The sequence below is a fragment of the Sciurus vulgaris genome (assembly GCF_902686455.1).
Source record: "Sciurus vulgaris genome assembly, chromosome: 12".
Classification (NCBI taxonomy): Eukaryota; Metazoa; Chordata; class Mammalia; order Rodentia; family Sciuridae; genus Sciurus; species Sciurus vulgaris.
In genome coordinates this window covers 105,092,554-105,116,783 of record NC_136473.1, presented here as the reverse complement: position 1 = coordinate 105,116,783, position 24,230 = coordinate 105,092,554, and the positions used below count along the sequence as shown (strand labels likewise).

General features: G+C 35.3%; 1 protein-coding gene across 4 annotated transcripts in view; it reads right to left on the bottom strand.

The window, feature by feature from the left end:
• The window catches only part of COP1 (COP1 E3 ubiquitin ligase), a 197,487-nt gene that overhangs the window by 23,265 nt on the left and 149,992 nt on the right, over positions 1-24,230 (bottom strand). For all 4 annotated transcript variants that reach the window (XM_079106964.1, XM_079106965.1, XM_079106963.1 and 1 more), the window contains 3 exons: positions 11,087-11,204; positions 8,632-8,756; positions 7,249-7,409 (listed from right to left, as the gene is read on the bottom strand). In XM_079106964.1, the coding sequence (XP_078963090.1) occupies positions 7,249-7,409; positions 8,632-8,756; positions 11,087-11,204 (404 nt within the window). The remainder of the gene's footprint in view (positions 1-7,248; positions 7,410-8,631; positions 8,757-11,086; positions 11,205-24,230) is intronic.

Below are 24,230 nucleotides of genomic sequence, written 5' to 3'. Positions count from 1 at the left end.
TATGGAACGTTTCAAAATATAGATCCTTACCCTCCTCCTTTTCTCCCTGAAATATATTTTGTTAACTGATTTTGAAAGATCCTCAGGTGATACTGATGATCAATCAGGTTTTAGAAACACTGGAATAAATAACTTTATTCTAGATATCTTTTGCACTGTAATATAAGTGAATTGGCTTATAATACTATATGGATTCTCAAACTTGCTTTACTTCCCTAGTTGAGTGATATCTGGTACTTTATATAAAAAAGTATTTACTAATAAGTCAGAAAAGGATGCCTACTTTTTAGGTAAAACTTATATGAACTGAAAAAATAGATGGATCTTTAATGTAATATAGTAAGGGAAGGAGGAACATACTGTAACTCTAACAAAAATATTAAGCCAGTAACAAATGCTAATTCCCCTATATTTGCACACATTTAAAATTTTTGTCACTTTTGAAAATGGGCAAAATACGGTAGAAATTACATTCCAATTGGAAAAACAGTAGTTTTGAAATAATTATATAACTAATGGTTCATGTCGGGAAAATGAGTTTTCTTAACATTGATATTGTCTTGATATTTATCACAGTTTCAAGTGAATCTATTCACTATGAGAAGTATCTTCTATCTACATTTTAGCATTTTTTTTTTTTTGGTTTTAATACGTATTAGTTAATCATGCAACAAAAAGATGAAGGCCAAGTCTGAAAAGTTGTATCATTCGTTCCAAACTTAAATTAATTTCACACTGTATGTACACAAGCCATGTAATTGTAGAGGTAATTTAAAAATGAACGATGCCAATAGCAAAGAGTTCTACAGCTCTTACTGTGTGCCAGAGACTATTCTAAACCCTGTGTGCCAGAGACTATTCTAAACCTCATTTTACTGTTCTGACAACTCTAAGAGGAAAGTTGCCATTATCCTCAGCACTTTACAGATGAGTACACAGATGCAGTATGGTTAAGACTCAGGCAAAGTTCAGAGTGGTCATGTGGGAAATCTGAGATTTGAACCTAGGTAGCCTGACTCCAGAGTCTCTGATCTTATAAAAAAATCTATGATGTCATTTTATAAGGAGTCTGTAGTTAGCAGGAGACCCACGTAACAGTATATAAACCCAATATCAGTACTACTTCATTCAACAAATAATTTTAAAGGATAGGAATCATAAGAAAATCAGATAAAGAAAATCTTAACACAAAATTTAAAAGACTTCATGGTTAAGTGTTTTATTATATAACAAAAAGATTTATTCCTTAGAAATTAGAAAGAATACATTTCATTATATGAAAAAAGACACAGATGCTCTCACCTAAAATAGACCTAACTGTCCACAGAATGGGTGATAATACAGACAATAGGTTTCTAAGCCAAGTATTGCTGCCCTTAGTTTCAAAGGAGGGAAATTAGAGAAATTGTTATCCTGACCATCCTCATTCTGAAGCTTCCATTCCTGATGTCTCAAGCCACAACAGGAAATGTTCCCCTTAATGATCAATGCTTTTTCTGAGGATAGCATATACATATTTTTTGGCTACTTTAAAAGAGTCAGGGAGTCTTAAATGTCCTTTACAGGTACTGCCTTTTACCATTATCTACCCATTATGAATTGGTGACTGGTAAGTATGCATGATGTGTGTGGTACAGAATTGACAAGATAAGGATGAGGATACTTGCAACAAAAATATGATGCCCTCTACATATACATGACCACTTTGAAACAAAAATGCTCATTTGTACACTTGAAACACTTTCTATTTCATTCCAGTGGTTTCAAGCAAGAATTGTGGTACAGGAAGATCCACTGGCATAGGAAATGTATATGTGTGTGTGTGTGTGTGTGTGTGTGTGTGTGTATGTACATATATATATATAGTCCCCTTTACCTAACTCCAGTTTCTAAATAATGTTAATACCAAAGATATCACTTTTAATTGGGATTTTTTTCCTTTTACCTTAAAGAATATCCTTTAAGTTTTTATTAGTATAGGTCTGCTGATGGCAAATTCTTCAGATTTATATAGCTCAAAATATGTTTATTTTACCTTTGCTTGAGAGATTTTCACTAGATGTAGGGTGGCAGATATTTTACTTCATATACTTCATATTTAATTCCGGTGTCTTCTGACTTCTACTGTTTCACTGAGAAGTTGGCTGTTAGTTTAGCTAACAATAGTTTGTCTTTCTTTTTTTTTTTTTTTTAATATCCCTCTTGTGGGGAAAACAGTTTCTTCAATAAAGTAGTGTTAAGAAAACTGTGAGGGTAAGGGGCTGAAGGAAGGAAAGATGGTGGAATGAGACAAACATCATTACCCTATGCACATGTATGATTACATGAATGTGTACAACCAGAGAAATGAAAAGTTGTGTACAATGAATCAAAATGATTCTGCTGTCATGTATAACTAAATAGAACTAACAATTAAGAAAAGAAAAAAAGAAAATTGAATATCCATATGCAGGAGGAAAAAGGACTCTTACACAAAGAGTAACACACAAAACTCAACTTAAACATGAAGAATCAAAATGAAAAAATTTTATAATATTGGCATATGTAATGCTTTTTTGAATGTGAACTCAAAAGCAGAGATGACAAAAGTAAAAACAGACAAACAGAAGTAGAACAAAGTAAAAAGTTTCTGCCTAACAAGGAAACAAGAGTGGTAAAACAATCATCCAGAAGGAACTAAATAGCAAGAAAACAATCCAATTTAAAAACCAGAAAAGGACCTGAACAGACATTTCTCAATAGAAACAAGGTATATATGAAAAAAAAATGTTCAACATGATTAATTATAAGGGCATTGCAAATTAAAACCACAATGAATCTCACATCTGTCACAATTTCAACCATCAAAAAAGAAGAAAGGTAAGTATTGGCAAGGATGTGAAAAAAAGAAAATCCTTGTAAACACTGTTGGTATGAATGTAAATTAGTATAGCCATTATGAAAACTATACAGAGGTTTGTAAAAAACCCAAATGTAGAACTACTATATGTTCCAGCAATCCCATATATCCAAAAGAACTGAAATTTGTATATTGAGGAGACATCTGCACTTCCATACTCACCACATCATTAATCACAAGAGTCAAGATATGGAATCAACCTATGTAACCATCAATAGATGAGTGGATAAAGAAAATGTGTGTGAGTGTGTGTGTGTGTGTGTGTGTGTATGCACACATACACAAAATAATTCTATTCAATCATAAAAAAAGGATAAAATTCCTTCAACAACACGGACAAACTTACAGGATGCAGTTATGCTAAGTGAAATGAGTCGTACACAGAAAGACAAATACCACATGATCTCATTTGTGTGTGTAATCTAAAACGGTTAAATTCATAGAAGGAGAGTAGAATGGTGGTTATCAGAGGCTAGGAAGGAGAGATGTTGGTTAAAGAGTATAAAGTTTCAGATAGGAAGAATATGTTTTTGAGACCTACTGCACAACATGACACCTTTAGATAGTAATAATATAATGGATACTGCAAAACTGTTAACAGAATAGATTTGAAATGGTTCCATCACAAGAAAAAAATGAACATTTCAGGTGATAGCTTCATTAATTGATATGACTAAATCATCCTATAATGTATATATATCAAAACATCAAACTATACCTTCTAAATATGCACAATTATTTGTTAATAATAAAAAGAGACAATTTAAAGGGGGGGAACCCTCCTTGTATTTTATTTTTAGAAGTTTTATCATGTTGTGCTAAGGTGGATCAGACACAACTGGCTTTAATCTGGCACTAAGCTGGCTTTAAAGAACAGAGATTAGGAAATTCAGTCTGCACAGATATCTTCAAACTGATCAGGAGGCTAAACAACTGCTCACATGAACAGCCTCTTAGATTTCTTCTCCACGCACACTAAAAGTACACTGTTGCCAGAGACAACTGAGGTGCATGCAGCTGATCTCAATAACAGATATGCCTTGGTTTTCTATCAGTCTCATACAGTTCAATTTGCATAGATAATATTCCAACTGGCAGTTCTCCCAGTTCAGATACAATACCACACATAAGGTTTTAGTAGTAAATTTAAGAGGTATGAAGTAACTTGCCTATAATATTTTGTATTTGTCTTAATATATTTCAAAGGAAATGGTGCTATAAGAAGGCAGACCCAAGGCAGGTCCGCTGTATATCTCAAGTCATTCATTTGCTTCAGCTGAAAGGTCTAGTGAATCTCTGCCTTGATGTCTTTTATCAACTCTATAAAGTTCTCAATAATAATCCCTTCCAATTTTTGCTACGCTTTTAGGTTTCCTGTTAAACATGTTAAATGTTCTTACTTGATTCTGTATTTATTTTTTATCATTTTTGTCTCTTCATGCTTCCTTCTACATATTATTTCCTAACTTATATACCAATTAACTTTTTTCTATTTTATCTCCTATTCAACAAATCCTGAGTTTTTCATTTTGGCAATAGTAATTTTTTCAGCTTTAGAGTTTCCATTTTTAAAACAGTTTCCAATCCCCAAAGAAAACTTTTAATCTTGTCTTTCATCTTATAAGCATGGCTACTTTCAAGCTATGTCTGGTGACACTGATATCCATAGCTCTTACAATTCTGTTGCTACGCTGGTTTTTATTCATGCTATCTTGTCTTTTCCTATGTTTGCTCATTTTTTATTGTGCTCTAGTTACTGTAATTGCAAAACTGGAAAAATGAATGAAAAACCAGCTGTTACCTTTTTTCAGAGGGAATTTAAGTTTGTATCCTGTGAACACTAGCAGGGTCACCTCAATTCAATTTCAGGGACTGATATGATATGAAGATGAATTGCAATCAACATGAAGATTTATCTTCTATTGGTTACTCTAGACTATATAACTATGGGGACCTAAAATGTTAGTCACTCATTAAATGAGAAACAGTGGAATCTAATTTCTGTCCCTGTAAAGCTGCTGTAACGTGATTTCAGTCACCCCACCAAAATCATCAAATGCTTGCAGGGGAAAAGCAGACTCAAAAGTCAGGCTCATATTCCTAGCCTGAGGACGCTTCTTGGTCTTGTTGTTTTCCATTACCTTCAAACAAGATTCTGTTTTAAAGTACAGAATCTTGTATGAAAGTACGATTTAACAACCAGGACAGATGCCACAAAATGCATTGTCAGGCAATTTGTGCAAACCTCATAGAATGTGCTTCAACAAACCCAGATGATATAGTCTACTATACATCTAGGCTGAATGATATAGTTTATTGCTCCTAGGCTACAAATCTGTACAGTATGTTACTGTTTAGACTATTGTAGACAAATAGAACACAATGGTAAGTACTCATTCTAAGCACAGAAAAGGTACAGTAAAACTACAGAATACAAGATAATAAAAAAATGATACACTATACTTGAAAAAACTTGTAGGACTAGAATTTGCTCTGAGAATGGTGAGTGAATGTGAAGTCCCAGAATACTACTGTACAATGCTGTAGAGTTTATGAACACAGCATGCTAAATTTATAAAACTATTTTTTGCTTCAATAACAAATTAACCAAAGTTTATTGTAACTTTTTATTTATAAACTTTTAATTTTTTAAAAGTTTTTGACTCTTTTATTTAACACTTAGGTTAGATCACAAACACATTTGTACAGCTATACAAAAATGTTTCCTTTCTTTACATTCTTATTCTACTTAAAAGCTTCTTATTCTTTTTTTAATTAACTTTTTAGACTTTCTTGTTATAAACTTGGACACAACACCGTCTAGGCCTATATATCAATAACATTTTCACTGTTTTTCACCTTCATATCTTGTTCTACTGTAACGTCTCCAGGGGAAAGAGCACACATGGATGAGGTTCCTCATCTCCTCTGATAGCAATGCCTTCTTCTGGAATACCTCCTGAAGGACATGCCTGAGGCTCTTGAGGAGGTGTCACTCTTTTCAGAAATTATGTCCATGATTAGTTTCTTTTGTTTATTCATCATAGATTTACTTGTAAATACATAATGTATCATGAATACTCCTCTCTATTAATGAAAACCTTTCAGCACTGGTGTCTGTGTTTTCAAACTTTTTAAGTAACTTGTGAAAGTCTGCAAAAGCTTCTACTACACACTTCACTGGGAATTCTCTTGGGGTTGCTCTTTTTCTTCTCATGCCATTTCCTTTCCTTTTGCCTATCTTTCAGCCATGTTCACTAGGCAATAGGAATTTTTTTAGCTACATTATAATCTTTTGAGATCACTGTCATATTTGCGGTCTGTTATTTACCAAAATATCATTATGCAATGCAATGACTGTACACGTATATGGTCCAACTTTTCTCATCTTACATAGAAGTAGGATTCATCCAAATTCCCTAGTCTGTCATTATCAAAAGTGGAACTGAGAATTCTAAACAAAACAGCAATGTAATTACGGTACCTGAAAATCAGTATTTAAATTATACCTCAAATCAGAATTTTTGTGGCAAATATAAAAGTAAGGGTTGGGAGATAGCTCACTGTAGAGTACACGCTTAGCTTGTGTGAGGCCCTGAGTTCAATTTCCAGCAACAAAACAAGAATAACAACAACAAAAACCCAGCAACCAACTAAGCACCTAAGAAGCTATTTTTAAAAAGATAATCTAATGAATGGCTGTAGTATACCATAAATCAAGATAGTAAAAAATTATTCTTGATATAACAGGAGTAAGTGAAAACAAAAACCATTTTTTTTCAACCTAGTAGTATAACATTCTTATCAACAAATTGAATATGTTTAAATAATAATCTTACATAAGTACATTTTTAGAGAGCAATTCTAGAGAATACAGAATGGCCTACCCGTGTGTCTATGTATAATATCTATTATGTATATAATATTTAATCAGATACACTACATATAGGCCACTCCTACCTACATCGAATGCTTTTCCTATTATTAAAATAGGAATGTTTACTGAATGTTTACTGAGCATATACTGCATGTGATCATTAAGGAAAACGAAGCACTGTGGGTACTCAGGAGAAATTTCCTGTCATTTAGGAGAGATGTAGACAATGTGATAATACTTGTAATTTAAATATGCACAAGATATTCTGAATACATAGAAGGAATACTAGGTAAACATGACACCGTTCTATTGCTACATTTCAAACAAACCAAACAAATACCAAGCAAAAGAGAAAATACGTGTATCAATTTATATTTTAAAATTTAAAAAATCCTGTGTATACATAAAACATTACATGACATACCAAGGTTTAAAAAAAACAAAACAAAACAAAATTGATATGAAAACTCACCCCATCTGGTAGTGCCCTCCAGCACACAGCACTAACAAATTCATTTGTATCATCTTCTTTTCGGTCTTTGTCCAGAACACTTTTGACTGTATCAAACTTGAAAGTTAACAAAGTCTTAGAAAGTCCTTTATAGTACAGGTAGAGGGAGTTATTCTCACTTCCTGAAAATAAAGAATAAAAATAATTTTTTAGAATTGGAGAACCTGGAATTAGAATTCACATTTAAATATTAATTACCACCCAAAGTTAACTCAGAGATCAATATTCTTTTATGGTCAAATCTGACCATAGTTATATCACAGAACTAACTGGAAATCAGTTGAAAAAAGGATTCCTGGACAAAAGTCATTGTTTACTAATGTAAAGAAATGATTAATGTTATAAAATGTAACAATATTGATACTTCTAAAGTTGAATTTGTCATATAAAAAAATCACTGACAGCATAGGTATACAGAACCAGAACTTTATTACTTAGTTATTAAAAGAATCTTAATTTACATTTGGACAGATTACCATATGGAAAATGAAAATTGTAGTGTTCACAAACACAAATGTGAATTACCTACAAAATTTACTTCTCATTTTCTAATACAGGAATTACTATTAGGTAAGTGGGCGACAAACCTGTATTTTTTAATAGTCTATCAACTGTGCTGGATATTTGCTTTGATGGTTTATACAGGTAGCCAGAATTCAACTTATTGAATCAAGGTCAGGTCACTTAAAAGTACTGATGAAAGTTCATTAGATATATTAAAACATTTGAATAATATCAAATTTGATTTTTCTTGTTCTGTTTTAAAAATTATCAGGTTTGTATGAATTATCAACAATAAAAAACCTAGAATAATAGATCAATGTTATTCCAACAGACCATTTAATGAAGAGAACACTAGAAAGAAGAAACTGAAAATCAGGCTTTAGACAAATGTCTTCTTGGAATATTATTTTTAGTAATTTCTCCCACCACGATGTTATGCCTCACCTCCAGCACTGAGGAATGGAGCTGGCCTTCTGTGCAAAAAGAAACCAGGAGTCTTCTAATAAACTTTTCCTTCTCTACAATTGTTCTGGTCAGGTCTTTCAGTCACAGAAGTGAAAAGGCTGACTAAAACTGTCTTCTACAGAATAGCTATAGAATTTATGCTATACTGGAAAATAACTAAAAAACAGTTTAAAATGTTATGCTATATCATGTATTCAGGTATGTGCTCAATGAAAAATGAAAAGATTAGTGTTCTTTCAGGCCCACCTTAGGAAAAATTCATAGAGCTAAACATCAGAACTATGATGCTGCCTTCTACAGACCACTTTTCCAGTGAATTCAACTATCGTGACAAATATCTGCCAAAAAGTTCCCCAAAAAGCCGATTTCACTTACCACAAGCTATATAATCTCCATTGGAAGCAAGGCCTACAAAGTTTTTTTCATTGATGTGACCCTTGAAGGAACGTAGACAGTATGGTTTCCCCACGTTCCACAGTTTTAGCTGGCTATCTGTTGAGCTGAGATAAACAAAAGAGTTGGAATATATTTAAGATTTCATGGTATTAAACTCATCACTACTAATCAGAGGCAATCCAGTTTTGTGGTTAAGGAAGTAGACTCTGGAGCCAGGTTGTCTAAGTTACAACGTCCAATCTGCTATTAATTTGCTTTTAACCTTGGGCAAGTTATAAAACTTCACTGGACTCAGATTTTCATCAGTTACATATGAATACAGTGACTACTACTTTACAGAATTAAAATAAATCCAATGAGTTACTGTGAAAATTAAATAATTTAAAATGCTTTCAATAGCACTTGCATATGTAGGAAGTGATCAATAAATACCAAAGGTGTCAAAAGCACCATACCATCACCATCAAACAATAACAGTGCTCTACTGGGAGCTGTGCTCAATTTTAGGTGGACAGTTGTTCTTGATTTGATTCACCTTACAATTGTTGAATTACGTAGGTATAAGGAACATAAACTACTTTCAAAGTTTAGTTATCTCTACAGATATGGGATATGGTTAAAAGATCTACACAGTTTATCTTGCTGAAAGAATATGCAAATGCAGTTATTTACCAAAAAATAATTTTGTATAAAAATCAGTGGTAATCTTATCATACAAACTTAGGACTTTGATAAAACTATGTTTTTGTGTTTTTTGAATTTCTGTTATAAAAATTGGATCATACTACACATATAACTTTGGAAACTGCTTCCCTTTACTGAATAGCTTGTTTTATATTTTTCTGTAATGACTGCACAGTACATTTTATTTCTTATCCTAAGACTCATCATGCTAAAGATTTTTCATATGTCATTTAAAGATTCACAACTTAGGTACTACTATTATCTTCATTGAGTTAACATGGAAACAGGTTTAGAAGAGTATGTTTTCCAAGTGCCACAGTGAATAAATAGCACAGCTAAGAATTAAGCTGATTTGAGAAGCTGAACTCCTAACTCTTTAACTATTTTTCCACTGCTCGTCATGTTTCCAACATAATATGTTTTTAGATATTTGTTTTAATTTGTTTTGCTCAACAACGTTGCTCTGAATATCTCTTTATGTCACTATTTTAAAATACATTTTAATGTTAACATTACTATTTCCAAATACACTTGTGGTTGAATATGTTCTAGGTATTTCCAAGGTTCAAACTGATCCAAGAAAAAAAAAAATCATTGTGATTTATTAAAATTAAAAAGGAAAACAGATTGGTGAAAATATGTATTACATTAATAAGGTCAACTAAGATTTCCAATTTATGCAATTCAATTAAGTATACTTGGAAATCAATCCAACTAATTGGTTAAACATTTACAAATCTGAAAACTTTTAAAAAGGAATAAATCTGAAATCAAAGAAAAAAATTATCACATAAACTATCATCTAGATTTAAATTATTCACTGTCCATTATATTTCCTCCTAAAAAAATATTTTCTGTCTGCCACTTAATTAAAATTTATGAACTAATTACCCACATTACTTCTTATTGGAAAGCTTGATTCCCACTTTATTTTGTAACTCAATTCAAATTACCCAAGTTCTTATTCAGAGCAATGACTGAAGGTAGATGTGGTAGGAGATATCATATATAAAGCACTGGCATTAGTAATTTCCTAAGAGAGATCAGAAACTAAGCAAAAAAGAAAAAAAAGTATCATTAAGCTTGAGATATAAAACAAAAATTAATAATGGGTATTTATTAGGACAAGAATGAAGAGAACTATAGAACTATGAAATGGATAACCAAAGTATGGGATTGCCTATGTTAGTGGAAGAGCTTCTCATATTTTGACAACTGAGTGTTATTTATCTCACTGAAACCTTACTACCTTTAAATAAAGTAAAAAAGACAACTGAAAGCTTATATTATTATTTTCCAGTTCAGAAGCCTTTTCAAAGGATATTTATTAGTAGTCAAATGTAGAAAAGTTCTCTTTAAAACATATTTAAAACTCACGATGAAATCAGTGTAAGAGTCAACAATTTATTTAAAACCAAAAATACTCTACTACTATACTTTATAGTAATAGACATGTAATAGCATAGTAGTTGACTTTAATCAGTTTGAATGTCATTAAACTTAGGAGTACTGGGTATGGGGCTACATTAAAAACTAGTATTTATAAAATTTTATTCATAAATATCATAAAAATGAGCAATACAGATCAGAATATATATGTATTTTAAATGGATAAGATATAAAAATCTATTATTTAAGAAAAAGTACATATAATCCAATGGTATTCTTTACATACAACTATAGTTTACAAACTGGCAAATAATGACAGAGCTCAGGGTTAAGCTCACCCTCGGGGGAGAGTAATACTCACGCAGAGACAATTTCCTCACCACTCACAAACTTTGCATAGGAGACTGCTTTTCGGTGTCCTTTGAATACCATGATTGGCTGTTTAGTGTTACGAAGATCATAGTAGTGGACACAGTGATCTAAAACAAAACAAAATGAGATAAAGTTAGTAAATCAAGAAATGGAAAACAGCTAATTTTAACTGGTTTTGATGTTTTTCACCAAATGTTTCACAGAAAATGTGACCCCCCCAGCACACACCATCCCATAGAAACATACATTTGAATAGCTGCTCAGGTAGGAAACTGCCTTTACATGAGTTAAGAAAACCAGGTTAGATGAGAGATCACAGTACCTGGTTTTAGCAAAATAATAAGGAAAAAAATGCACTGAATAAAAGAGGTACCTAGGAATTTCTCTCCCAACTCCAAACAACACTGTATGGAGTGAAGACTCTTATTTGGCGGTGGAGGTGGTGGTGGTGGTGTGGGGTGGAAGATGTGACGAAACGGGGTCCATGCCTTAAACTTAGAACACAGTGTCAGGTCTACCAAGATATAATCCAGGACTGGACACAGCCCTACAGCTTCTGCCTTCAGCCAGGCCAGTGACTGTGGGCTTTTTACCTGAATTAGTCTGGTGGCCTCCACCGATCCTTCTCCAATTTTGGATAGTACAACATGGAGTAAGTAGGACAAAGTAATCACAGTCTTTGCCTTGGAACTCAATGTTAGGCAAACTAAATCCAATTCTGGGTGGATCCCAATGGCTCATGTTCTACAGACAGAGCCTCTGAACCTGCCATGGTGCCAGATGGGACCCTCTGGAGACAACTGGCTGTACCTGTGTTCTGGCTAGCATCATCTGTGGCTGGCTGTAGCACTTTCAGGCCATATGTACACACCAAAGCAGCAGACAGGACACAAGCAATATGGGCCTACATCCTGCCCCAGAGTTGTGCTGATCTTAGTGGACTGTGGATTCTAGGTGTAACCCAGCATTATGGTGTTTGTTGGCTAGGGGATTGATTACCGTATTCCAGTCCCCGCCAGGCAGTACAACACAGACAGAGTCATCATTCACTTGGGTAAGATGAGGGAAGTAGGTGCCAACTCATTTCACAGACAAACCTAGCAGTGATGCTCACTGCTGGGTAGAATCATGTGATACTTGACTACAGACCAGTGACTGTGGGGATGAGCTACTCTTTTAAAGGACTCCCCTAGTCCTGAACAATACATAAACTGCAGATTTAAATAATCTTGGGCTTAGGGCACTCTCTAGTGCTGAAATAGCAGCACTGATTACAGGCTCAAAGAAAATAAGCAGCCTGCATAGACTCTGGAAGAATAGGCAAAAACAAAACTATATTATAAAGGCTGGAATAAATACCTAATCTTTCAATGCACAGATGTCACCGTATACCAGTAAGCATCAAGAACAAAATTCATATCAAGCATCTTTTCCAAGATCAGTGAAATAAAAATCAAACTTTGAAAGCTATACGATTACACAGAAACTAAACAATCTATCTCTTAAAAAACATATCAAGAAGGAAATTTTAAAATTTAATGAAAATGGAAACAAGGCACACTGAAAACTATTTGCTATAGGAAAAGCTGTGTTAAAGGTGAGTCTACAGCAATCAACATTAACATCAAAAAAGCAAAAAGATCTCAACCTGTAATTGTATCACAAGGAACAACAACAACAACAACAACAAATCATTCCTGAAATTAGTGAAAGAAAGTACAATAATTAAGATCAAAGCAGAGACAAGTGAAATATACATTAAAAATACAAAAGAGCTGTGACACACAAAGCTAGTTTTTAAAAAAGATAAACAGAACTGATAAACCTCTAGACTAAGACAGAAAACTCAAATAAAATCAGAGGTGAAAAAGGAAATATTAAAACTGACACTGGAGAAATACAAAGGATTATTAGAAACTATCACTAACTGTGTTTTAGTTAGTGTTTTCATCACTACGACCAAAAGACCTGACGAGAATAATTTTAGAGGAAGAAAAGTTTATCAGCTGACTCTGTTGTTCTGTGACTGAGGTGAAGCAGAACATTATGACACAAAGGTGTGGAGGAGAAAAGCAGTTCAGGACATGGCAATCAGGAAGCAGAGAGAATTCCACTCACCAGGGACAAAACATAAACCGAAAAGGTAAGCCCGGAGACCTTTTTTTCCAGCCATACTCTACCTGTTTAAGGTCACTCCCCAGTTAATCCCTCTCAGCGGATTAAGGCTACCCAATCTGTTTTACCTCTAAACTTTCTTGCATTGTCTCACAAATGAGTTTTGCTTTTGTTCCCCTTCCCCTTGGGGGACACCTCATATCTAAATCACAATAAACTATATGCCCCAAAACTTAATAATCTAGAAGAAACAAATTCCTGGATACATGAACCTTACAACACTGAATCATGAAGAAAGAAAAAATCTGAACAGATCAACAATGAATAACAATTGACTCAATAATACAAAGTCTCCCAACAAGGAAAACCCTAGAATCAGAGGGCTTCAATGCTGAATTCTACCAAACATTCAAAAAATTCAACATGAAGTATTTTTCCAAATTCATTCTATAAGGCCAGCATTACTCTTGACATCAAAACCAGATAAGAACACAAAAAACAAAGTTGGAGTTCAATATTCATGATGAACATAGAATCCTAAACAAAACATTAAACTAAATTCTGACAGCACATTAAAAAAGATTGTTACCATCAAGTGGGAGTCATTCTAGGGATGAAAGATGGTTCAACATCTGCAAATCAATAAAGGTGATCCATTACATAAACAGAGTGAAGGCCAAAAGTCACACGATCATCTCAACAGATGCAGAAAAAAATACCTGCTAAAATTTTCAGCACGTCTTCATGATAAAAATGCTGACTAAATAAGGTACAGAAGGAACATAATAAACCCAATAAATGCCATATATATATATATATATAACAGACCCATAGCTAACATTATCCTGAATTGAAGAAAGCTAAGAGCTTTCTCTCCAAGATCTGGCAAGATAAGGATGCCCACACTTCTATCATTTTACTCAACATAGTACTGGAAATTCTAGCCAAAGCAATCAGGCAAGAAAAAGAAATGAACGGCAATGAAACTGGAAAGGAGAAAAGCAAACTGTCACTGTTTGCAGATGACATGTTATATAGAAAATCCAAAAGACCCCACCAAAACACTCCCCCCCTACCCCACACGGACTAATCCCTCAGCAAAGCTGCAGGATTCAAAAGCAACATAGAAAAATCTGTAGTGTTTCTATCGGCGAAGCGAGCTTTATCTGATAGATAAATCTAGAAAGCAATCTCATTTACAATAGTTAAAAATTAAACAGAAATAGGGCTGGGGATATAGCTCAGTTGGTAGAGTGCTTGCCTCACATGCACAAGGCCCTGGGTTCAATCCCCAGAACTGCAAAAACAAGCAAACAAACAACAACAACAAAAAAAAACACACAAAAAAATTAAACAGAAACGAAGACATGTTTATAGACTGAAAGAATCAATATTGTTGAATGTCTAAAGAGATGTTTAGATTCAATGAAATTCCCATCAAAATACTAATGACATTTTTCAAAGAACTAGAAAAATCAATCTAAAATCTGTATGGAACCATGAAACCCCTCATTTAAAAAAACGAAACAAAAATCAAAAGAACCAAGCAGGAAGCATTACCTTATCTGATTTCAAAACTAAAGTACAATAATCAAAACAGCATGGTGTTGGCACAAAAACAGGCAAACAGACCAACAGAACAGAATAGAGTCTAGAAAACTCCTTATATGTGAGTAACTGATCTTCCACAAAGTGCTATGAATACACATTGTGGAAAGGGTCATCTTTTCAATAAAAGGTGATGGGAAAATTGGATATCCACGTGAAGAGGAGTGAAACTAGATACTATCTCTCACAATATACAACAATCAACTCAAAATGGGTTAAAGATTTAAATTTTAGATCATAAACTACTGAACTATTATTCAGAACACTGAACTGGACAAGGATCTTTTGGAGGTCATGTTAAGATCTCACCCAATAAGCCAGGCACAAAAAGACAAATATCACACAATTTCACTCTTATGTGAAATCTAAAGAAAACAAAAAAATGATATAAAAGTTGAGAGTAAAAAACAGTGGTTACAGAAGCTGGAGTATGGGGGAGAGAGAAAAGGAATGATTAGTCAATGAGTATGAAATTTTAATCGAAAAGCATATTGTTCTATCTTAGGATGACTATGGATAATGAGAAGGTACTATTATTTTCAGAAAAGCTAGGGGAAAAAGATTTTTTCTTTCTTTCTTTTTTTTTTTTTTTGGTGGTGGGTGCCCCAGGAATTGAAATCAAGGACACTGTACCACTGAACTACATGCACAGTACTTTTTATTATGAGACAGGGTCTCTCTAAATTGCTGAGGCTGGCCTCAAACTGGAGATCCTCCTATCTCAGTCTTCCAGGTTGCTAGAGTTTTAAGGGTGTGCATACCCGATGGGGGGGGGGGGAGAATCTCAATGTTTTCTTTCTTTTGGTAACAGGGATTAAACCCAGGGGCACTTAAGTACTGAACCACATCCACAGTACTTTTTTATTTTGTGACAGGGTCTTACTAAGTTGCTGAGGCTGGCCTTGAACTTGAGATCCTTCTGTCTTAGCCTCCCAAGCCACTGGGATTACAGGCGTGTGCTACCACACCTCTTGGCTGGATCTTCGGTGTTTCACCACAAAGAAAAGACAAATATTTGAGGAGATACACCTGCTTACCCTAGTTTAAACATTATACAATGTATACATTTATGGCAATATCACCAGGTACCCATATATATAAGTACAATTTTTATCAACAAACTAAACAAAACCCACTTCTAACGGCCAGAAAACTAAGGAATATGACCATTTTCAAAAATAAGGAAGAGATTGTTCTATCTTTAATCTACGAAAATGATTACAAATAAGTTTATATATACATATGCCAGTTTTAGTCTGAAATGGAGTTTCACTGATATTTCCTCTTATCTAATCTCTAAAAACAGAATATTAAGGTTCCGAATATCTGAAAACCTAAAGTATATCCTTATATTCCAATGGTTTTATTAAAAAGTAATATAAACACAATGCTATATAATTTTATTTCCCACTTTTCTAAAAAAGTGTTTCTAAAAAACACTGACATATTTTGCACGCAATAAGATTTGCCAACTGAATGTATACAAGTCAATGATTTTTACCTAGTAGTATAACCATCACCATCACCATCAATCTGTTTTAGAACACTTTCTTCACCCTAATAAAATTCACATGACTGTTTGCCACCACCACCCTAGGCAACCTCTATTTTTACCTCTCCCTATACATTGCCGTGCTGAACATTACTGTATGGTTTCATACACACTGCATGATGTTTTTGAGGTTCATCCATGTTTTAACATGTTTTAACATGTCTATCATTTTTTTAAAATTGCCAAATAGGAGCCACCATAACGACATAACACATTTTGTTTGTAAATTCACCAGCCCAATCAAATTCAAATCTTTGTGAAGGCATGTTTCTGTGTGTCTTGGGTAGACACTTTAAAAACATAGATTTGGGTCATATGCAATATTATGTGATAATATTATGTTTAACTCTTTAAGAAACGTACAAACTGGGTTGTTCCGTTTTACATTCCCATCAGCAATACACGAGGGTTCCAGTTGTTTATGTGAGTTCTTTGAAATATTTACATATAAGACCTTTATCAAATGTGTGTTTTGCTACTGTTTTCAAACAGTTATGTTTTTATTTTTGTAAATGTATTTTGAAGAACAAGTTTTGAATTTTTTAAAATACTTTTTTAGTTGTCAAAGGACCTTTATTTTATTCATTTATATGTGGTGTTGAAAATTGAACCCAGTGCCTCACATGTGCTAGGTGAGTGCTGTATCACTGAGTCACATACAACCTCTGCCCAAGTTTTGAATTTTGATGAGGTCCAATTTATTGATTTGTTCTTTCACAGATGACACATTTTGTGTTACAAAAAGAAAATTTTAATTCAAGGGTTTAAAGAGTTCTTTCTATTTTAAAGTGTTTCATTGTTTTAGTTCTTAAAATTCTAAGTTAATTTTCATGCAAGGTATGGAGTAAGGGTGTAAGTTCACTTTTTTGCATGTGATCCCCAGTTCCTGCCACACAAATTCATTTCCCTAATGAACTATCTTGACACTGCTGTAGAAAATAAACTATATATTAGGATTCACTTCTGGATACTGAATTCTAAGTACAGGTCTTTCTCCATGGAGACTCTGGGTTAGGTCAAATACCAATAGTACTATGAGTAAGGGTCATTTTTATAACCAGCTTTTCTCCTACGGTGACTGCATGTTTTACAAGATTTTGTTGCACAGAGTTGATGATTTTGTCAGTATTTTTGCAATGGCTTTTCTGTTCATTATAATAATAATTGCATTAAGCAATTACCTTAAGTGACAGCATTCCACTTTTAGTTCAGATATACAGAGTAACAATTTGTTACATGGTAAAGTAAAAGTGAGAAAATTAAGCAGGCATAATGGCACATGCCTATGTCTTAGCTACCTGGGAGGCTAGGGTAGAAGGATTGGTTGAATCCAGGAGTTTGAGACCAGACTGGGTAACGCAGTGAGATCCTAGCTCCAAGAAAAATAATAAAAATAAATAAGTAAAGGAAAAATGCATCCTACTTCATTCTTCAATTGCTCTGCTAATATTAAATTTAGCAGTTACAGGATTAAACCTTGTTTTTTTTTTTATTGTAAACAAATGGGATACATGCTGTTTCTGTTTGTACATGGCATAAAGGCATACCATTTGTGTAATCATAAATTTACATAGAGTAATGCTGTTTGATTCATTCTGTTATTTTTTCCCTTCCCCCCACCCCTCCCACCCCTCTTTTCCCTCTATATAGTCCTTCCTTCCTCCATTCTTGCCCCCCTCCCTAACCCTAACTCTACCCTAACACTAACCCTTCCCATCCCCCATTATGTGTCATCATCCACTTATTAGCGATATCATTCGTCCTTTGGCTTTCTGAGATTGGCTTATCTCACTTAGCATGATATTCTCCAATTTCATCCATTTGCCTGCAAATGCCATAATTTTATCATTCTTTATGGCTGAGTAATATTCCATTGTATGTATGTATGTGTATATATATATATATATATATATATATATATATATATATATATATATACACCACAGTTTCTTTATCCATTCATCAATTGAAGGACATCTAGGTTGGATCCACAGTCTGGCTATTGTGAATTGAGCAGCTATGAACATTGATGTGGCTGTATCTCTGTAGTATGCTGATTTTAAGTCCTTTGGGTATAAGCCAAGGAGTGGGATAGCTCAGTCAAATGGTGGATCCATTCCAAGTTTTCTAAGGAATCTCCACACAGCTTTCCAGAGTGGCTGCTCTAATTTGCAGCCCCACCAGCAATGTATGAGTGTACCTTTCTCGCCACATCCTTGCCAACACCTGTAGTTGCTTGTATTCTTGATAATCTCCATTCTAATTGGGGTGAGATGGAATCTTAGGGTGGTTTTGATTTGCATTTCTCTTATTACTAGAGATGTTGAACATTTTTTCATATATCTGTTGATTGCTTGTAGATCTTCTTCTGTGAAGTGTCTATTCATTCATTTCCTTAGCCCATTTGTTGATTGGATTATTTGTATTCTTGGTGTACAGTTATTTGAGTTCTTTATAGATTCTGGAGATTAGTGCTCTATCTGAAGTATGAGTGGCAAAGATTTTCTCCCACTCTGTAGGTTCTTTCTTCGCATTGCTGATAGTTTCCTTTGCTGAGAGAAGGCTTTTTAGTTTGAATCTATCCCAGTTATTGATTCTTGCTTTTATTTCTTGTGCTATGGGAGTCCTATTAAGGAAGTCTGGTCCTAAGCCGACATGTTGAAGATCTGGACCTACTTTTTCTTCTATAACCTGCAGGGTCTCTGGTCTGATTCCAAGGTCCTTAATCCATTTTGAGTTTAGTTTCGTGCATGGTGAAGATATGGGTTTAGTTTCATTCTGTTGCATATGGATTTCCAATTCTCCCAGCACCATTTGTTGAAGAGGCTATCTTTTCTCCATTGCATAGTTTTGGTACCTTTGTCTAGTATGAGAAAATTGTATTTATTTGGGTTTGTGTCCATGTCCTCTATTCTGTACCATTGATCTACCTTTCTATTTTGGTACCAATACCATGCCGTTTTTGTTACTATTGCTTTGTAGTAGAGTTGAAGATCTGGTATTGCAATACCCCCTGTTTCACTCTTCCTGCTAAGGATTGCTTTAGCTATTCTGGGTTTCTTATTCTTCCAGATGAATTTCATAATTGCTTGCTCTATTTCTGTAAGGTACGTCATTGGGATTTTAATTGGAATTGCATTGAATCTGTATAGCACTTTAGATAGTATGGCCATTTTGACAATATTAATTCTGCCTATCCAAGGGAGATCTTTCCATCTTCTAAGGTTTTCTTTAATTTCTTTCTTTAGTGTTCTGTAGTTCTCATTGTAGAGGTCTTTCACCTCTTTTGTGAGATTGATTCCCAAGTATTTTATTTTTTTTGAGGTTATTGTGAATGGGGTAGTTTTCCTAATTTCTCTTTCTGAAGATTCATCTCTTATGTATAAAAATGCATTGGATTTATGAGCATTGATCTTGTAACCTGCTACTTTACTGAATTCATTTATGAGTTCTAAGAGTTTTCTGATGGAATTTCCAGGTTCCTCTAAATATATAATCATGTCATCAGCAACCAGGGATAGTTTGAGTTCTTCTTTTCCAATTCGTATCCCTTTAATTTCTTTGGTTTGTCTAATTGCTCTGGCTAGAGTCTCAAGAACGATGTTGAATAGAAGTGGTGAAAGAGGGCATCCCTGTCTTGTTCCAGTTTTTAGGGGGAATGCTTTCAGTTTTTCACCATTTAGAATGATATTAGCCATGGGCTTAGCATAAATGGCCTTTACAATGCTAAGGAATGTTCCCACTATCCCTATTTTTTCTAGTGTTTTGAGCATGAAGGGGTGCTGTATTTTATCGAATGCTTTTTCTGCATCTATTGAAATAATCATGTGATTCTTGACTTTAAGTCTATTGATATGGTGAATGACATTTATTGATTTCCTGATGTTGAACCAACCTTGCATCCCTGGGATGAAACCCACTTGATCATGGTGCACTATCTTTTTAATATGTTTTTGTATGCGATTTGCTAAAATTTTGTTGAGAATTTTTGTGTCGATGTTCATTAAGGATATTGGTCTGAAATTTTCTTTCCTTGATGTGTCTCTGTCTGGTTTAGGTATCAGTGTGATATTGGCTTCATAGAATGAGTTTGGGAGGGTTCCCTCCTCTTCTATTTTATGGAATACTTTGAGAAGTATTGGAATGAGCTCTTCTTTAAAGGTTTTGTAGAACTTGGCTGAGAACCCATCTGGTCCAGGACTTTTCTTTGTTGGTAGGCTTTTGATGACTTCTTCTATTTCAGTACTTGAAATTGGTCTATTTAAATTGTCTATGTCCTCCTCGTTCAGTTTAGGTAATTCATATGTCTCTAGAAACCTGTTGATGTCTTCGAGGTTTTCTGTTTTGTTGGAGTATAGATTTTCAAAATAGCTTCTAATTATGTTTTGTATTTCAATCCTGTCTGTTGTGATATTTCCTTGTTCATTCCGAATTTTAGTGATTTGGGTTCTGTCTCGTCTTCTCTTTGTTAGTGTGGCTAAAGGTTTATCAATTTTGTTTATTTTTTCGAAGAACCAACTATTCATTTTGTCAATTTTTTGTATTGTTTCTTTTGTTTCAATTTCATTGATTTCAGCTCTGAGTTTAACTATTTCCTGTCTTCTACTACTTTTGGTGCTGGTCTCTTCTTCTTTTTCTAGGGCTTTGAGCTGTAGTGTTAGGTCGTTTATTTGTTGAGTTTTACTTCTCTTATTAAATGCGCTCCATGAAATAAATTTCCCTCTAAGTACTGCTTTCATAGTGTCCCAGAGATTTTGATATGATGTTTCTTTGTTCTCATTTACCTCTAAGAATTTTTTAATTTCCTTCCTAATATCTTCTGTTATCCATTCATCATATAATAGCATATTGTTTAATCTCCAGATGTTGGAATAGTTTTTTACTCTTTCATTTATTTCTAACTTCAATCCATTATGATCTGATAGAATACAAGGTAGTGTCTCTATCTTCTTGTATTTGCTAACAGTAGCTTTGTGACATAATATATGGTCTATTTTAGAGAAGGATCCATGTGCTGCTGAGAAGAAAGTGTATTCGCTCTTGGTTGGATAGTATATTCTATAAATGTCCGTTAAGTTTAAATTATTGTGTTATTGAGATCTATGGTTTCTTTGTTCAATTTTTATTTGGAAGATCTGTCCAGTGGTGAGAGAGGTGTGTTAAAATCACCTAGTATTATTGTGTTATGGTCTATTTGGTTTCTGAAATTGAGAAGGATTTGTTTGACATACATGGATGAGCCACTGTTTGGGGCATAGATGTTTACGATTGTTATATCTTGCTAATTTATGCTTCCCTTAAGCAGTATGAAATGTCCTTCTTTATCCCTTCTGACTAACTTTGGCTTGCAGTCCACATTGTCTGAAATGAGGATGGATACTCCAGCTTTTTTGCTGAGTCCATGTGCATGGTATGTTTTTCCCCATCCTTTCACCTTTAGTCTATGGGTATCTTTTTCTATGAGGTGAGTCTCTTGTAGGCAACATATTGTTGGATCTTTCTTTTTAATCCAATCTTCCAGTCTATGTCTTTTGATTGATGAATTCTGGCCATTAACATTCAGGGTTATTACTGAGATATGATTTGGTTTCCCAGTCATTTGGTTCATTTTTAAAATTTTATTTATTTATTTGACACGACTTGGTTCCTCCTTTATTTGACAATTCCTTTAGGATAATTCCTCCCTTTGCTGATTTGCTTCTTTGTTTTTCATCTCTTCCTCATGGAATATTTTGCTGAGAATGTTCTGTAGTGCTGGCTTTCTTTTTGTAAATTCTTTTAGCTTTTGTTTATCACGGAAGGATTTTATTTCATCGTCAAATTTGAAGGTAAGTTTTGCTGGGTATAAGATTCTTGGTTGGCATCCATTTTCTTTCAGGGCTTGAAAAATGTTGTTCCAGGCCCTTCTAGCTTTTAGGGTCTGGATTGAAAAATCTGCTGATATCTGTATTGGTTTCCCCCGAATGTAATTTGGTTCTTTTCTCTCACAGCCTTTAAAATTCTGTCTTTATTTTGTATGTTAGGTATTTTCATTATAATGTGCCTTGGCGTGGGTCTGTTGTAATTTTGTATATTTGGAGTCCTATAAGCCTCTTGAACTTGATTTTCCATTTCATTCTGCAGATTTGGGAAATTTTCTGATATTATTTCATTGAATAGATTGTTCATTCCTTTGGTTTGTTTCTCTAGGCCTTCCTCAATCTCAATAATTCTTAAATTTGGCCTTTTCATGATATCCCATAGATCTTGGAGATTCTGTTCATGATTTCTTACCATCTTCTCTGTCTGTTCAACTCTGTTTTCAAGGTTAAATATTTTGTCTTCAATGTGTGAGGTTCTGTCTTCCAGGTGTTCTATCCTACTGGATATGCTTTCTATGGAGTTCTTAATTTGGTTTATTGTTTCCTTCATGTCAAGGATTTTTTTTTTTTTTCAATATCTCTAACTCTTTATTGAAATGATCTTTTGCTTCCTGTATTTGCTCTTTTAACTGTCGACTGGTGCGATCATTCAATGCCTGCATTTGCTCTTTCATCTCATCATTCAGTGTGTGTATTTGCTCTTTCATCTCATCGCTTGCTTCCCTGATCATTTTAATTATGTACATTCTGAACTCCTTTTCTGTCATTTCTTCTGCCATGCTGTCACTGGGTTTTATTGATGTAACATCTAGATTTGTTTGCGGCATTTTTTTTCCCTGTTTTCTCATATTGTTCAGGTATCAGTGGACCGCTGAGATATTGCAGATTTCCTCCACCGACTTACAATGTCCCTGAAGATTTCTATATATCCCCTCTTAGCCTTCAGTAGGCTGAAGTCTTGGAGGAAGTTGATAATGCGGTGCTCCACAAGGAAGCTGCCTCTCTAGGGGTGGTGGCCTTCAGGTGGGGTATATTCCCTGCTAGTGGGCAGAGGTGCCTCCACTTGTTGACCAATGGTCATCCAAAGGGGAACTAGGCTGCGGGCTGAGGCAAGGCCTGTTTGGGCCTGTGTCTCTGGTTTTACCGTCCTTGTGGGGAAATCTCACCCGGCAGGGAAGACTCACATGGTGGGGAGGTCTCGCTGGTCAGTTCCCCTCCTAGAGGTTCCCCTCAATTTACAGCTACCGCCTGGGCTGGGCTGCCTTCCTCTGCAAAGTTCCCAGGGGCCCGGCCCTACCTCCTGGGCCTGGGAGCCTCACCCTTCGCAGATGAATCTCCTTAGGCTGCCCCTCCTCAGAGAATCTGCCCACAGGCCTGGAACCTTCGCTCCGCCCCTAAGCGTGTCTCTGTGTGGCTCTTCCACCAAGAAGCCTCCTAGGTCCTGGGACCCTGCTCTGCACTTAATCGCCTGGCTATGCGGCCCCTCCTGTGAGCAGCCACCTGGAGCCCCATACAACCGCTCTGAGTCCCAGAGACCCGCCGCACGCCTCTTCCTCCAGACAGCCGCCCGGTGTTCCGGTGCGGTCACTAGAGTCCAAGCAACTCACTGTGTGCCTCCTCCTCCCGCCAACCACCCGTAGCCCTGGGCAGTCACTCCGAGTCCAAGTGACCCGCCCTGTTCCTCCTCCTCCTCCAGGTAACCCCCCGGGTGTTCAGAAGCGGTCGCTCTGAGTCGCTCTGAATCCACATGACCCACTGCACGCCTCCTCCGGGCAGCCGCCCGGAGCTCTGGTGCGGCCACTCGAGACCAAGTGACCCACCGCGCTTCTCCTCCAGTCAGCCTCCCGGTGTTCAGGAGCGGTCGCTTTGAGTCCAAACAACTCACCACTCGCCTCCTCTGAGCAGCTGCCTGGAGCTCTAATGCAGTCACTGCGAGTCCAAACGACCCGCTGCACTCCTCCTCTTCCTCCTCCTACTCCTCAGGGCAGGCCCCGATG